The following is a 17,974-nucleotide window of genomic DNA, read 5'->3' as shown; positions in this document are numbered from 1 at the left end:
TATACCCTTCTACTCCCTTGCATTTGGGCTTCCTTTGTTTGTTTGACTTCACCTTCTGCAGTAGGTATTTTGTAGCTGTCCTGACCTACCCTGTGTCAGAATTCCACAGCTACTCATAGGCTGCAAAAGATTGGGAACCCCTGCTCTACAGGATTATCCAAACTGGAATAGCCAGATTATGCATGGTAACGTACTTGAAAACTGTGAGACTGCTAACCAGCTCTATATGTAAAATTATTATAGCTTATGTAAAGCTCATGTTGATGTTGTGTAGTCTTCAGACCATTTGTTCTTAATCTTTTAATCTTTGTTATTGTATACATCATAAATAAAAATATATTTTTGATAATATTTATTTTGAAATGAGCTTGACCCTTTCAACATTGCTTGTGAGACTGCTGCCATGGAACATTTAGCAAAGAAAACAAAAGAAAAGAAATAAATTGTTCAGTGAAATCAATTAAGAATATTTGCCATGGTTAATAAAGAGAGAGAGAGAAAAGATTTACCTCTGTTTAAACTTCTTTCTGAAAGGAAATCAGTATAACACTGTTTCTTTCGAAGCAATGTCAGGTGAACACTTGGTCCTGTATTACGCAATGCCTCCACAACTTCTTGGTTAGTATAATTCTGAATGCTAATCCCATCAACCTAACATAATACATAACCAGTCAATTTTTTACATTGTAATCCATAACACAAACTTGATTAAATGGATGAGAATGTCAATGTGTATTGCTTATTAAGATGCAATTATATACACAAAGACACATCAACAAATCTTTGCTGACCAAATAAATGGGACTCAATTTGTATGACCAGTCAGTACTAAACATCATCACTTAAGCAAAAGAAGAACTCAGTCATGAAAAGTCAAATGAGACTAGCCAACCATAAATCTAAAATCAGCTCTGCAGGGGGATGGAGGAATGCCCTTATGTGTGGATACATGGGATTCTTATAAAAGAGTTCAGGAATTCCAATCAAAGTTCAGAGGCTTTTCATAAACGTGAATTTATAATAAGTGTCCTTTCCATACAGACATAAGATAACAGCTTTTCTATGACTGCCATCTTATTGAAGTGGAAACTACATCTGAACGAAGTATGAACTGGACACATTGTGTGTGGCTTTCCCATTACACCAGAAACCTGCTGGGCAGGAGGGATCTAATCATGGTATGAAAGCTTCCATGCTGCTCTGAGTAAAGGGCAACTTAAAATAATCTCCATTACTAGTAACATTTTACAACTCAAGACATAATAGGGTCCAGGGAAGATGTACTTACAGCAATAATTTTGTCATGGACTTTTATCTGACCACTGTGTTCTGCAGCACTGCCAGGTACTATATTTTTGACAAAAATCCCAGAAGAATCCACTTCAAAGAAAAACAAACAGAAGAAAGCCTATTAATTGTCAGAACACAAAAAACTTCATTTTGCAGAGATTCCAGATTCCATTTGAGAAATAGTTTGCAGGACAAACAAAGAATAATTTTTGTTTAACCTAATAAAGAATATTATTATATCAGGAAGGCTTATGTCACAATAAAATGTTGTCAGACCATTCTGTCCTACACTACAGATTAGAGGTAGATGCTTAGATAAAGACCTTCTGAAGTTTTCAATACAAGCAGTCAGCTGGCTGAGAGAGAAAACTAGTTTCAATGTTTCTGGACCAAGGAATTATAAGTGAAGCAAAAAAAAAACCACTGCAATTTTTGCTTTTAAAAAACCCCTCCCCCACTCCCTGCGCCACTGCATAACAATTATACCCATTACTTCTAATTTAACTAGAGAATTTAACTAAAATTACATTTAACATAGACCCCACTTAGAATGAATAACAGAACACTAAATACTCTGAATCCAGGGTATTGTGGGAATCTCAGTGACTCTCTAACAAGGTAATAAGCCTAATTTAATGAGGGAATAGCTAGCTTGAGTTATTAACCATGCACTGCATTTTTATTTGAACCTATAAGATATTTAAATTGCAAGAAAATGACATGAGTGAAGTATGAAGGGTCTTGTAGCCAGGGTCCCCTGGCCAATGTCTGGGGCTGATGGGAGTTGTAAGCAAAAAACATCTGGAGAGCTACCGTTGGCCACCCCTGCCTGACAATTTCATATTTTCTTACATTAAACTGAAGTAATTGCATAGCACATCTCATGTATTTTTAAACAACCTACATCTTAAAACAACTTTCAGCAGGCTAAACAAACAACGCAATCTGACCATTCAACCTGCAGGTGGAGCCTAGAGATCTCCCACTATTACACCTGATTTCCTAGGGAAAAAATGACTTCTCTATGGCATTGTACCCCACTGAGGTACCTCCTCTCCCCAAAGCTCACCCTCCCCAGCCTCCATTCCCCAAATCTACATGTATTTCCCATCCCAGAGCTGGTAATCCTACTAACTGGACATATACTTTGTATCTGTCAACTATGATTTCTTAGGATCAAGGCCTCAGGCTTTAAACCACAACAGGACTCTCTGTTAATTTTCAAGAAGTGAGACTAACTTGAACTTTGGCCATGATCTTTAGAGTTCTGACCCTCTCGAATTAACAACTCAGACCTGACCTTGTACACCATGCATGGACAATAAGTACTTCTTTTCTTAAACTTGCTTTTAAAATAGAGCTGATAAGGGTCTCCTTGTGTTGTTTTGAGGACACTACAGTTATTTTCACTGTCTCTCTAGTACTGCATAGATTTGCAATTTTGCTTGCAGAAAATGATCGCATTTATATGTTTAAATTTCATAAATTTGCCAAATTTCAAGCTAAATTATAAATGATGAATTCTGTGTTACTAACACAATAAGTTTAACTTGATGAAGTATTTCACATAATTTCACACAGACACACACACACACACCAAAAAAAAAATGTCCTTGTTCTATCGGGTGGAAAAACCTGTCCCCCTCCATAGTTTCAAAATTTCTAGAAATTCTACATTTCTGCTTCTATCATGATGCTTTCAGCTCAGATCACAGATGTATGAAAAAACAGAAGAGAATGTTTGTCTTGTTTTGAAGAAAACTAGGTAAACCAGCCATGAATTTTGGCTGCAAGACAGGAGTTTTGTTTCCATTTAATTTTCTATCTCTACATTAAACTTGACATATTAGTTTCATAGCCTCTTTTACTACTTAAAATTACAGTCAACTTAAAACTCACCTTTGTCAGTAACTCCTGTATAGCCAACAATTGTTATTCCCAGACTTTGTCCATCCTTTTTCACCAGCTGAACCTCCTGAATTTCATTTTCCTGCAAAACAAACCACACAATTTATACCTTTATGCTCAATAACATAAACATTAGTAATAAGCCAACTCCAATAAGTAATAAGCCAACTCCAACAGGAACTACACCACCTCAAACAGTCACTGCAGGCCAATGGATACTCCCAACAAAAAATTAGAAGAGCCCTCCATCCCAGGAGACCATCCACACCAAATCCCGAGCCACACACAAATGTGGGTACAGCCTTCCTGCCCTACATAAAATCTGTCACCGACCGCATTGGCAAAATTCTCAAACACCACAATGTTGACACAGTCTTCAAGCCCACACAACAGATCCGCTACATGCTGCGCTTGGCCAAAGATATGAGAGATCCACTTTCAACCCCTGGAGTCTACAAAATACCCTGCTCCTATGGTGCAGTCTACATTGGCACTACCCAACGCAGTATCAACACCCGTCTCACCGAACACAAGAGACACTGTCGCTTGTTTCAGCCAGAAAAATCAGCTGTAGCTTGAACATGCACTTCAAGAAGGAGACCACGTCATCCACTTTGAAAGAACTGAAGTCCTTTCTATGGTCTCACATTATCATACCCGCCTGAACAGAGAAGCTATTGAGATTTACAAACACCAGCACAATTTTAACAGAAAGGAAGAAGGCATTTTCATCCACCAGTCTTGGTACCCAGCTCTGCAAAACACCCTACAGACTATAAATTGCAGAAAGTCTCAGAACAACCAGCACATTCCACAGAACAATCAGCACAGTCAACAACCATCTTCCTTATCTTCATACCCCTTCCAACCCTCCCAGCAATTAACACAGAACAATGGTCACATTCAACAGCCAGTTTCCTTATCACTACCCTTCCAGGAAGCCCCACCAAGCAATGGGCACATCCACAAACCAATTGCCCTTTCATCACACCCTCTCCAGCCTAAAAATAGCAGCTCTCCAGCAGCCCTGGCCCCACTCAATGCACAGCAGCCAAGAAGGTCAGAGCGCCTGCTCCGGCTGCAACGCCACTGAGGATGTTCTCCGCAGCTGAGAACGAAATGTCTGGAAGGAAAACTTTCTCCACTAGAACACGGCACTTGAGCCCGAAAGATTCTACAGACCCTAATTAGTAATAAGTTTCTGGAAAGAACTCCCATAATTCATTCTCAGCTAACCAGATACTTCTTCAGACTAAATATCCAAGAATAAGTGTTTTTCTTTTACCCTTAGCCCCCTGGTAGTTTGCCATTTCTGTAGTTTTAGTGCCTTTTACACTAACATCAATTATTGGTGAGTACAGCAAGTTAATATGGAAGGTAAAGACCTGAATTCCAATCTGGGTTTGAATGATATAGCCTACATTTTTAGCATGATAAATTCAGTCATTTTTCTTCACAGGAAGGGATTTTCATATCCATGACTTCCCACACAAAGTTTAAGTGCAGCATGCACTTAAAGTTCAAGTGCAACATGCACATTCTTTAGTTCTTTCAGGAAGACACATGAGTTAACCCATAGTATTATACAGAACTTTTTTTTTTTTTAACAGGAACACAGTTCTGGCTGGCTGGGCATCAGGGTGTGTGGCCTAATATGCAAATTAATTCCTGCTGGGCTTTCCCCAAAAAGCCCTGTGTGAAACAATGGTGATGTCAGGGGATGTGGCCTAATATGCAAATTAATTCCTGCTGGGCTTTTTCTACAAAAAGCCTTGGTATTATACAAATAAGAGATAAATAGCAGAGTGCTGTTAGGGTTGCCAGCTTCCAGGTGGGGCCTGAGATCCCCCGCTTTTACAACTGATCTCCCCTGGAGGAAATGGCTGCTTTGAAAGGTGGATTCTGTGGCATTCTATCCTGCTGAGGACCCTCCACTCCCCAAACCCTGCCCTCTCCCCGATCCAACCTCAAAGTCTCCAGGTATTTTTCAACACAGACCTGTCTACCCTGGTGATAAGGTGCTGGGGGAGGCGATGGCTTTCAAAGGACGCCCACTGGATCAGTTGAATGCCGGGCAGAAGAGCTCCATCTTGCGAATGGATATGTCCCGCAGGGCCCACATCTCCAGTGGAAGCTCATTCCACCAGGTAGAAGCCTGGACCAAAAAGGCCCAGGCCTTCATTGAAGCCAGTCAGGCATCTTTAGAAGCAGGAATCACAAGAAGATGTTGTGTAGCAGTCCTCAGAGCCTGTGGGGGAGGGGGGCTCATATGGGAAAAGTCAGTCCCGGAGATATGCAGGCCCCTGGCCGCAAAGGGTCTTAAAGGTAAGGATCAACACCTTAAAATGGATCTGGTACTCAAGAGGTAGCCAATGTAGTTTGCACAGCACCAGATGAACCATGCCCACATAGGCCTTGATGCTAACAACCGAACTGCTGCGTTCTGCACCCGCTTGAGTTTCCAGAGCAGGATCAAGGATAGGCCTGCATAGAGAGAGTTACAATAGTCTAATCTGGAGGTGACCATTGTATGAATCGCTGTGGCTAGATCATGAGAGGTAAGGTAGGGGAGCAACTGCCAGGTCTGCCTCAGATGGAAAAAGGTGGCCCTTGCAGTAGTGGCCACCTGGGCCTCCACAGATAAAGAGGCATCCAGGAGTACCCCTAAGCTCCTTACCTCTGTCAATGGCACTGAGTGCCATCGAAGGGCAGGAGCCTGATCCCACTCTCCACCCCCCCCCCCCCCCCAGACCTAGACTTCCATCTTTGATGGGTTTAGCTTCAGCTGGCTCTGATACAACCAACCAGCCATGGCTTGCATTGTCTCACCCAGTTCTTCAGAGGCAGAGTCCAGGAAGCCATCCATAAGTAGATAGAGCTGAGAATCATCAGCATATTGGTGACAACCCAACCCATATATTTAGATCATCAGGACAAGGGGGTGATTACAAATATTAAATAGCATCGGTGAAAGGATTGCTCCTTGTGGCACTCCACATTCCAGTGGGTGCCACTGGGACAATTCCCCCCAAGACCCACCCTCTGTTCCCAACCATGGAGAAAGGAGGTCAGCCACTGTAAGGCTAATCCCCGCGTTGGCGAGGCAGTGGGCCAACACCTCATGGTCAACCAAATCAAATGCTGCTGACGGATCTAAGAGTATCAGCAGTGTCGAACCACCATGATCCAGATGCCTTCGGAAATCATCTGCTAAGGCAACCAATACCATCTCCATCCCATGGGCAGGGCAAAAGCTGGATTAGAAGGGGTTAGGGAATCAGATGCTGCAGAGCCCTTTGGAATGCAATGGGGTCCATCAGGCTCCATGGGCAAGCATAAATGCACTAGCCGCCTAAACATGGAGGGCCAGGTACACATAGCCAGGGCTTCAAGGCAAAGTAATCTAACCATGGCACCACATCTGTAGTAATATGGTCCACCATAATCCCTGATGCAAAGATATGGTCCAGCATGTGTCTCTTTTGACGTGTGAGAGCCAAAACAAATTGGGAGAGCCCCAACATCACCATGAATGACACTAGCCTGCAAGGAGGCTGCATCCTCAGTGTGGACACTGAAGTCCCCCATGACTAAGCCTGGGGTACTTCAACACCCTGGTGGACACCGCCTCCATTAGGCCAGGCAGGACATTGGCTGGGGCATTAGATGGACGGTACCCCAGCCAAATGGCCAAGCTCTCCTTAGCTTCCCACACCAGGCCTACACATTCAGTGCTGGCAATTGTTGTATCAGGGAGCATCTTGAAGGGATAAGAATCCAAGATCAGCAATGCCACACCTCCCCCCATCTGTCCAAGACTGGTGAAGGACCAAGAAACCTGGTGGGGTCAGCTACCATAGGGCAACTGTCTCACCATTCCACATCCAGGTCTCGGTCACGAAAGCCAGGTCTACCTCCTGTTCTACCAGGTAATCCCGGAGGACAGAGATCTTATTATTGATAGACCTGGCATCGCACAGCACCAGTGGCAGAGAGGGGTGATCCTTCCTATCCCCACAGCCTGAATTTCTCGGGATGGGATGAAAGCATTTTATCATCTAGTTCAAATATTTTATCATCTAGTTCAAACATTTAGACAGGAAAAACAAGCCAGTTATCAAGTGCTTCACCTACTGAAGGCTTAATTTCCTTAAAAAAAAATTTAACCATCAAGGGTTGACTTTGGAAGTTGAGATTACACAGTTCTGGTCATGCAGTGATAATAGTACTTTATATTTTATTTTTACAATACCTAAACATAAGTATAATGATCAGATCAGACCTTTCCCCACAGAGACTGGGAAAACTGGGGATCAATTAAATGACTACACCCACCTGCAGTCACAAAGATGAGGTAGCCAGGCTTGGAAGAGCAATGGAAAATGAAGAGATCAGATGTATGAAATGAAGAATATTTTGCCCTGAGATAGAGGAGGCTAAAAAAAGAATATTACTCTTTGTACTGAACTTCAGTGATAATAGGAAGGGGCAGATATCTTTTGGTTTGGACATTTTATTGAAATTTGAGGGGCCAAAAGCTGTAAAATCAGCAAACTACATGTAATCTATAGTTGTCATGTGCTTGGAATGTAATTAACAATATAATCAACTAGTATTACAATACTCACTGTGTCAAAACATCTGTCCTGAAAAGGGGTCAACATTCCAACAGGCTGAGCCAAAGGGGTTGGTGGTGTCACAGTTATTTCACACACTGGATCTCTTGCAACAACCATCCTAACATAGTTCCCACAATTCCTCAGCACTTGAGCAACCTGCTCACTGCTCATTCCTTGTACATTAGTGCCTCCGATTTCCAAGATATGATCACCGGTTCGGAGTCTCCCATCCTTCAAGTAAGAAATAGAGTTTTTCCAAGTTAAAATAAGTAACTGAAACAGACTAATATATTGCCAGTCTATAATGACATAGTTTCCTTGCATTCACAAGGCACTCACGCCATGCAAAATGCTATCAAATTAATCAATGTATCAAACATAAATTATTTCAAAAAAGACCAAGCATTAAGCATCATGTTTCTTTGCAGTAATTAAAATTTAACCACACAAACCATCAGGCACTTCTTCTATCTCAATTATTTTATAAGAAAAAGTGTCACATTGTTTTTAGTAGGAAACTATTGCAACACACACGTATAGCCTTGAGACTTATAAAAATGGTGCTATTGAACAGCACCTGGGCAGATTTTAATGTAGTGCTACTGAAAAGTCTCATGCTGTTCACACACTGCATTGTAATGTCATTTGCTTTTAAGTAACTCTGCAGTCTTTCATCAGAATATGGTTAGAAATTGGGATCTCACTTGGTAACAGAGTTTAAAATGTGAATTTTAATCCACCACTGTAGCAGGAGTGTAAAATTCTGGACATGTATGGAGATGAAAGCCATAGATATGATATCTGGAACATACGTGATATTCAATTCAGTATCAGTCTTCCATCAAAGATCAATATTCTGGATTCTCCCAGAATTATAATTCAGAACCAGTGCAGATGCAGCATGCATCACCTGTGCTAATAACTGCTCAAAAGGAATGCTCTACTCACAAAAGCTATACAATATGTGAAGAGCTGCCCCAGACAACATTGCAGTGCTTTCTTCCACTAACATGCACAACAGGCACTGTTGGGATTTTCTGCACAAGGAACTGTTGGGATTTTCTGCACACAGCACCTCTGATGCCATGCATGTAGACAATTCACATGTTTTTGCACAGAAAAGCTCCCCAACCAGATCCACTGGGTGCATGGCTCATGTTTGCTTTCCAAACTTCACAGTGTTTGTTGCTCTCCATTTTATTTCCATTCTTAATCACTCAAGCCTGTTGTAAATTAAGATAATGTAACATATGCTATTGGAAGCCAAAACATCCTTACAGCAAAACAGGAGTTCCAAAGATACAGTAAGAGAAAAAGCATTCATTATGTCAGACAGTTTTATAAAGGAGGCAGAATAGCCAACATTTAAAATTTCAACTCTCTTTACATCTCCAATTTTCATTTATATTCTGAACTGGAATACAAACTGTCTCTTTGATGTACATTATTATTGTAATGTGAAATAAAGTCCTCTTCATATAATGTTGTTAGGACAACAGTTGTATTTAAGAAGTCTTTTGTCAAATTTGCACTAAAGTGCCAATCCCAAGTGTACCATCCTGCTGATATACTTGGAACCAAAAAGAAACAATTAGAGCATCAAGAAGACACCAATTTTGCTGTCATATGGATCCTAGCAACACCATTGGTGGATCCAGCAAAATCAGCCATACCATGTCAGATTCCTGCTCCCTTCGACAAAGAATTGATGAACATAAGTCTGATATCAGAAACCACAACATTCAAAAACCAATTAGGGATACTTTTTAACCTTCCAGGACATTCAGTTGCTGTCCAAAAAGCAGCAGTTATCTTACAAACGAATTTCAAAGGGAGATGAGAAAAAGATTGCTCAATAGCAACTGATCACGAAGCTCTAGACAATGCATCCACCTGTACTGAATCTAGGCCATGGCTTCCTGTCTCATTACCAATGCTGATTTCTTCACACCTACTACCTCTCTGCACATCACTCCTAATCCAATCACATCTTCTATTGTCATTTGCCTGCTATGTCATTTGGCATCTAAAATCACTCCACTTTCCAATATATAGGACAGATGGACTCACATTCTAGCTGTATCTGAGGAAGTAAACAGTGACTCAAGAAAGCTCATACCCTACCACAGATTTTATTAGACTTTAAGCTGCTACCAGACTCTTATGCTTTTCTACTGCTCCAAGTTTGGTGAGGATTTGATTTTACAGGATTTCAGTTACAGCCTCCCAAAGAAAGTTCCCCAGAACATGATTTCTGGGGAAATGATCACCTGCAGTCATTTTGATAGGCCCAGGTTCAAAAGATTCAGGAGTATATAGAATGGATCCTGTGCAAGCTAAAGACATCATATTTGGAGGTCATGTAGAGGAGCATTCAGGGGAGGTCCACTGTGAATTTGGTGTCTCATTCTATACACTCTTGAGCCTGTCAAAATGACCACAGATGGTCATTTCCCTAGAAAGCTCTTCCCTAGGTGCACTGAGGTTCAGAAGTGTACAGAATGGATCCTGTACTAGCTGGAGACATAAAAGTTGCAGGGGACCTCTCCTAGATGCTCCTCTACATGCCCTCCAAGTTGTTCCTTTGAAGGAGTGTAAACCAGGAGTGTCAAATATGCAACCTGGGGCCGAATCAGGCCTCCGAGCAACTGGCTGTTATCTGCTTCCTTTTGCATCACAGCTTGTTTTGCCAGGCTTGCTTAATTGCACATGTTTGGAAACATCATTCTAACCTATTTTTTCCCCACTATAGTGCCCACTCTATGGAACAGGGTCCCTGAGGAGGTGAAGGAGTCACCTGAGATCTTCAGGAGCCACTGCAAGGCCATTTTATTCATGACGGTAAATAATGGGGTCTAAACTTCAAGTATTTGGGGGAGGGGTTATCTAGGGCTTTAATCTATTGGTTCTGAATTGTAATGTTTTGAAACCATAATGTGTTGGCTGCTATGAACCACAAGGAAAGGCAGGATAGAAATATTTAAATAAATATATCTATAATTTTTTTTTTAAAAGGCCAGCCTCTCAAAGAGAAAAGTAACTTATAGATGCAGGGGGGGGGGGGGACAACTGAAATAAAAATCTAATGTGTATATATTTTGAGCTACATGCTTATTCAGAGATGCTCTTCCAATTAAACTTTGCTGTTTGAAGAGTTGTTGATATTAGCCCCTTCTCTTGTTAAACAGAATGCATCCTTCAAGACTTTGTATTTCTATTATTTTCTTATCCATTTGTTTACTAGTTGCCTTATCAAGCAAACTTAAAGTTCTTTCACACTCCCTTTAATCTTTTAGTTTGCTTATCGACTTAAAACTACAGCTCTTCAATTTAACATATTAATGACTGAACACCAGAAAAATGTACTCAAGTTGCTCTTTCACAGGAGGGCAAAAGTTTTAATGTCAGAAAACATTTAACCATGGAAATGTTCCAAGCACAACACCTTGAATATATATTTATTATGGCAGAATGAGTGGCACGATTTGTGTCCATGATACTAATCAAGTATAATTTATTTACAAACAATCTATGTCTTTCACTTGCATATCCACTACACAAAATAAAATGATAATGAACAAACCACTGTTGAATTTTAGTTCCAAATAGTGCACATGCTTTAAATATTTCCATTTCTACTAAGTGCCAAGGAACACTAGAGAAGTCATTCATCTAATTTTAGACAAGTTCACTGTTGGTATTTGTCATCTTTGCCCTACCTTTAGTTTACTTTAATATATACTGGCATTCACTACTTGATGATATCAGCCTCTTGACTATCATATATGATGGACAGTTTCACACACTTGTCCTTTAATTACCCTACACTGTTTATGTGTATGGATATCTTCTGAGACCCCCACTCCAGAGGAGGCAGTGTAGCAGAGACTATTTGGGAGCGGAGAATAGAAGAATGGAAGGGGAGAGCTGGGAGAAAGACTCCTGAACTTAGTTCCCTGACCTGCTGTCCTTCATCACAGTTGATGCCTCTACCACTGTGATTGAGTGTTGGGCAAGACCTGACAGCTTGGTATAGCCATGTTTATTATTTCTCACATTTTGATTATGGAAGAAGTAGAAAAGAAAGCTCTTCACACCTCAACCACAGCATGCAATTGACAAGATGGAGAAGGACAGGGGTGTCAAACGTGAGGCCCATGGGCCTGTTCTGGCCCCTAAAAGGCTCTAATCAGGCCTGTCAGCAAGTAGTCATCGTCTGCTTCCTTCTCCCTCACCTGCTTCTTTTGGTTGCCATTTTTTTCTTTCTCTCCTGTGATGAGGCAGCCGAGCAAAGCAGCCTCTCATTCTTTCCTTCCTCCCCCTCCTTCTTTCCAAAGAGCCTCAGCTCTGTAGCTCTGCTGTGTGATTAAGTTGGCAGGCTCAATCAATCACACTGCAGAGCTACTGAGCCAAGCCTCTCTTCCTTCTAGTGGCTGAAACTCTTCCCCCTCCTCATCTCCTAGGGAAGGAGGGAAAGAGAGAGAGTCTCCTTTGCCCAGTTCCCTTGGTCCCACTGGAGAGATACAAAGAAAGCAGCTTTAAGACAAGCAACGTTTTAGTCCAGGTATGAGTTTTTGCCTCACTACAGAGAGACAGAGAGAGTGTGCATGTGTTTTGTTGGGCTTGTTATGGGTACAACTGAGTTTGACTCCCCCTTTATTCATGCTCTCATGATCCAGTGCCAGGATTAGACTGAGAGTGTGCGTCCAGACCAAGTTTACCTAGCACATTTCTTTTGATTTTTCTTTCACATCTTCCTTTGATTGATTGGGGATTTTTAACTTAGACTTCCCAGATAGTAGGCTGGTACTGACCACAATACATGCCTGTCTCTCTGTTCCTGCACTGTCTCATAGGACCGGCAGTTATTTTTCTAGGGAAGTCTACAGTTTTGTAGACAAACACATAGCCCTCAGTCTGTGTCATGGTGCCTTCACATGTTCTTGACCAGCACATGAAGCAACTTATGTACAAAAGCTCACAATGCCCAGTCATTTCATGTTTTCTTCTGGGTCCTAGGATCAAACAATGACCATGAGATTTCTGTGATGAATGTCAATAAATCAAAAGTAGGTTTGCAACTTACAGATGCACACCTGAACAATATACTTGATTGCTACAGCTCAAGCATTGTCTCCAGTTTTTGATGCAATGATTCAGAGCAAGAGGTGTCAGTTATCAAAGACTGTTAAAATATTGCAAGTGTGTTAATGTTTTAAGCATGTCTTATTTTAAGTTAAAAAAATCTTTTATTATGTTTGTCTGTGCCCTTTATAAAGTTTATATTTGTGCTGCCTGGCCTGGCCTGGCCAGACAAGGTCTCAATTATGTCAAATCTGGCTCTCATAACAAATGAGTTTGACACCCCTGGAGTAAGAGCTACTTACTTCCTAACAGCAGAAGAGAGACAGAAAGACTACAAAGTATAAAAATGTGGGTATAAATTAGGGTTGCTTGCTGGGTCTGTATTGGAAAATACCTGGAGATTTTGGGGGGTGGATCTGGGAGAGGGCAGGGTTTGGGGAGGGGAGGGGCCTCAGCATGGTACAATGCTATAGGATCGACACTTCAAAGCAGCCATTTTCTCCAGGGGAGCTGATCTCTGCCAGCTGGAGATAAGTTTTAAAAGTGGGAGATCCCCAGGCCCCACATGGAGGCTGGAAATCTTAAATTGCAAGTTTTGTGTGTGTGTGTGTGTTCCAAAATGTGAGTATACTTCCATACATACTATTTTAATCAACAAATTTAACATATAATGTTTTCACAATTATTTTCTTATGCACCTATTTTTGCATACAAATTATTTTGCAATTATTTCCACATGCAGATGTGCTGGACACTTAGAGGCAAAAGCTAGAGCCTTGAATAATACACTGGATGTTCAAATATGGTGGTGCTCTTCAAATCATTTCCTCCCCCATCATTCTTAAAGGACAATGCTGTAGTTTAATAGTTTTAAGACCATATCCACCAATCACTGAGAAAAGAGAAAAAGAGTTGACATAGCACATTTTTACCTTATCTGCCAGTCCACCAGGAACAATAGTCCGTACCACTACACCAATTGATTTCCCGCCTACTATTCCAAAGCCTAATCCTGAGCCATCATTAACAAGTTCAACATCTTCAATATGACCCCATTTGATCTGAAAAACAATACATGAAATGCTTTTTCACAATGATTTTTCTTCACAATACTTTTATGCCCCCAAGAACTAACAAGGGTCACTTTGCTCTCAACACACAACAGGTGTCTGGCAGTTTCTACATCTGTCACATGTAGTAGAGAGAGTATGGGAGAGTATGGGATACAACAGGGGTTCCCAACCTTTTTCAGTCTACAACAAAGGGTGATTGGCATAACTACAAAATGGCTACCAAGGTAGAAAATGGAGCCAACCACAAAAAGTCAGGGAATGAGGTTATGCAGAACTGCAATAGCATAGCTTCAACATTTCAGGCAGAAGCTAATTTTAAAATTAGCATGTTGTTTTAAAATATTTTTCTTTCATACACACAAAAGAAGTATACACATTGAGCTACTTAAGAAACCCTCATCTGGTAGTATCTGTTTTCACTTTGCAGGACTCTAACACACTCATGAGAAAGGAAAAGGGGGGAAAATGCTTCTTCTCCTGGCTATCCCTTTACACAATCCCTTTTCTTCTGAACCCAGCCATTTTTAACCTACACTGTTTCTTGTAACAATGACAGTTGGTGCTGAAGCGGTGGTGAGAGCTCCTACATGTGCACAGTAAAAGTAATTCTGGCCAGATTATGACAGGAACACAAAATGATTTTTGAAAAGTTAACAAAATATGATATAGTGATATTATTACAACATCCAGTTGAATTACCAAAATATTTTAAAACTGGGAAGATGTGATTACTTCTTCAGAAGACCTATTTAGGTATGTTAAACTTTTTAGCCCTGGAGCTCAGTTGTGTTAGTCTGATCAAGCCCCGCTGTGTTTTTACGATACCACTTTGGTAATTTTTTTTTTGCACAGGTAGTCTGCTTTACATAAAGCCACAGTGTGCATTATACCATAAACATAAAAAACTCAAAAAGCCCCACCCACTTTCTAAAAATACTTGGGTTCCAAGAAAGGTGCTGGCAGGGCACCATTATGCTCACGGACATCATGCTGGGGAACCTTGCATTACCAGAGGCAAATCTATTGGAAAATCTGAATAAACTATTGTTGAAATGCCACAATTTAACATATATTTATTACATTTGTAGCCTGCACCTCTTCTGACAGACTCAGTAGTCTGGAAGCTTCAATCCATGAAACATGGGCATGAAATCTTCTCTAAAGATTATAAAGGTAAACCACAGTCTGCTCATTTTTATATATAAAATGTGCAGCTATGTCTATAGAATGTGCAGAATTTAAAATAATCTGAGTTTTAGATTAATACAATTGAGACCAACACAGGTAGCCCTGCTCAGAAAAACACAACACATTTGGACAGCCAATGCTCAATTCCATTTACCCTTTGATCCTTCAGCACTGAGCTGTCATTTTAAAAACAACCACCATTACAGCAGTAAAAGTCAATGCACTGGTTTTACTCTCTCAACTAAACAATAGTCTCTCGGCTATATATTTATTTTCAACTAAACATTAGCAGGGGTCGTTTGTAGAAGAAAAGGTGGTGGAGCTCATCCAGGGATTGTTATGCAGCTGTACCTACTATTCAGTGGACAAGGTGAGAAGGAGAACGGTTCAGGACTTGTGCTCCTGTGAGCTCCTGCTGAATCCCAGGCTTGAATATTAGGAAGAACTTTCTGACAGAGTGGTTCCTCAGTGGAACAGACTTCCTTGGGAGGTGGTGGGCTCTCCCTCTTTGAAGGTTTTAAAACAGAGGCTAGATGGCCATCTGACAGCAATGCTGATTCTGTGAACTTGGGACAGTTCATGAGAAGAAAGGCAAGAGGGGTTGCATCAGTGCTTCGTTCTCATGGCCCCTTCTTATATGCCCAGGTAAATGCTGTTCACCACTTTGGGATCTGGCAGTAATTTTTCTCTGGCCAGTTTTGCCAGGGATCCTGGAGAGGTTTTCCCCCTTCTTTTTGCTGTCTTCTGGGCTTGGATCACTGGATATGTGTGTGGGGGAGAGATACTTGTGAATTTCCTGCATTGTGCAGGGGACTGGACTAAGTGACCCTGGAGGTCCTTCCGACTCTATGATTCTCTATGTTTAGCCTTTAAAACGTTGGCTAGGGTGTGAAGCTCTAGCACTGACTACTTAATGGCACAGATAGGATTTGTTCCCTGCTTGTCCCTACAGGTGAGAATAAACAGCATAACAGTTTTGTTCATGATTCTGCTACAGTTCTTTCTTTCAGTGTACTGTATGAACAGTATAATGTAAGTTTTACCAGACTAAACTAGAAACATCTCTCTGAGCTACTTAACTAGAACATCTTTCTAAGCTACTTAGTGTCCTAAAAACAAATCAGCAGGAATGTAAGCAAAATTTCTGGGACAAGTTTTCTGTGTTTAAAAATATATATGTGCACTTGAAAGATTTCTCCATGATTTTAGTTAATCGCAAAATAAGTTCTAAAACCATTTGTATAGAATTTGGGTGTTTTATTTTGTCAGGCTGTTCAAGACATATTCTTTAAAGAAAAAGCATTTAAAATTTTAATTCTTTAAATTCACAGACCGATAACCGATATTGATTATCCTCTAAAAACTTCAAATGTGATGAGCTTTATTATTATAATAAAAAGGAATAAAGTATCTAATATAAGGTCTCTCCCAAGAAGATTTTTTTCAACATATGATCAATTATTTAAGCCAATGGTTGCAGCTCTAACAATGGACTGATGAAGCAGCTCAATGTATGAAATAATTAGCACCATCTCAACTACAAAATAAGACTGATAAGCAAGAAGACAATCAACATATAATAATAAACTATAAAACCAGGTATCAGATTATGAAGTTCAGTCAACAATTGTTTCATAAAACGTTAATTTATTAGTTGTAAGAAGTTTAGTACTGCAACCAAGCTGTGATGTGAAGGTTGTTAAAAAAATAAGGCTACTGCTCCTGGTATCTGTTGTCCAATTACTAGTTAACAGCCTTGTTTGTCATAACTATGCCATCAAGGACACAGCAAAAGAAAAGGCAGGGAGGAGTGGAGAACGAATAAAAGGCCATAAGTCTGAGATGGGCACCAAGAATCCCTGATTCTCAAATCAAGATTTGGAAACTCCAATACAGAATCTATAGCCACTCTTATAGGAAAATTTTGTTACTGAAAGATCTGGATCAATCAGCAGAAATCAGCAGCCCTCAAACTGAGAAGCATCCTTCATAATGAGAACATACATAGTTATCACAGTATGTTCATTTTTAGAACATGCCTCTCCACACAAACATGTCCTGATTATTCCACAATATATAACATCAACCTCCCCTAATTTGATTCTGGTAGGATTTTTTGGGGGGGGAGGAGGGGCTGTTTTGATTCCTATATGCATGGTTCTTTGGTCCAATACCACAGCCAGCCACACAGGATAACCATCAGTTTTCTTCAGAAATAGGGCATGTTTGCTACAATTATTGGAGCATACAGAGAATTATAGACTAAAGACTGGAAACTACTCAAACTCAGCAATGATTAGCAGTTTACAGCATTTTTACAAATCTATTATGCCTTGCTCGGATTACTTCAGAACTACAAAGTGTCATGCCTGCTGCCTAAGAATATTACAGCTTTAAATATGGTCAGTTGCGCCACTATTTTTGTTCCAACTATCTCAAGGTGGGGGTGTTGTTAAAATGTTTCAATAAAAACATCATGCAAATAGACATGTGCTTTACTGCTTGTTCGATTTGATCTGTGTTATCATCTGGGTAGAAAAAAGAAGTTAAATCAGATGGTGAAAATGGTCACACATGTAAACATTCTTCATTGGACTTAACTCTCATAATGAAAAAGTCAAACAGAGAACTAGAACTTACCATTTCAGGCAAATTATTGTCACTGAAGGCAGATGAGGTCCTACTGCTTCTTTGGGTTGGCTCTCTGGCCACAACCAAATTTAAGGAACCCAAGAACTGTTGGAGCAACACAATCGCTTGTTGATGGGATATATTCTGGTCCAGTGGAGTATGATTAATGGCCAGTATCTG

At 40.5% G+C, this 17,974-nt stretch overlaps 1 protein-coding gene across 1 annotated transcript in view; it reads right to left on the bottom strand.

Moving 5' to 3' along the window:
• PATJ (PATJ crumbs cell polarity complex component) overlaps nt 1-17,974 on the bottom strand; it is a 332,986-nt gene that overhangs the window by 309,219 nt on the left and 5,793 nt on the right. Inside the window, 6 exon segments of the mRNA XM_060231912.1 lie at nt 510-651; nt 1,289-1,380; nt 3,190-3,280; nt 7,827-8,048; nt 13,835-13,963; nt 17,804-17,973. Coding sequence (XP_060087895.1) covers nt 510-651; nt 1,289-1,380; nt 3,190-3,280; nt 7,827-8,048; nt 13,835-13,963; nt 17,804-17,973 — 846 coding nt within the window.

This window comes from Heteronotia binoei, chromosome 2 (genome assembly GCF_032191835.1).
Source record: "Heteronotia binoei isolate CCM8104 ecotype False Entrance Well chromosome 2, APGP_CSIRO_Hbin_v1, whole genome shotgun sequence".
Taxonomy (NCBI): Eukaryota; Metazoa; Chordata; class Lepidosauria; order Squamata; family Gekkonidae; genus Heteronotia; species Heteronotia binoei.
Note: the sequence above shows the minus strand (reverse complement) of the source record. Positions and strands in the feature narration are given on the sequence as shown.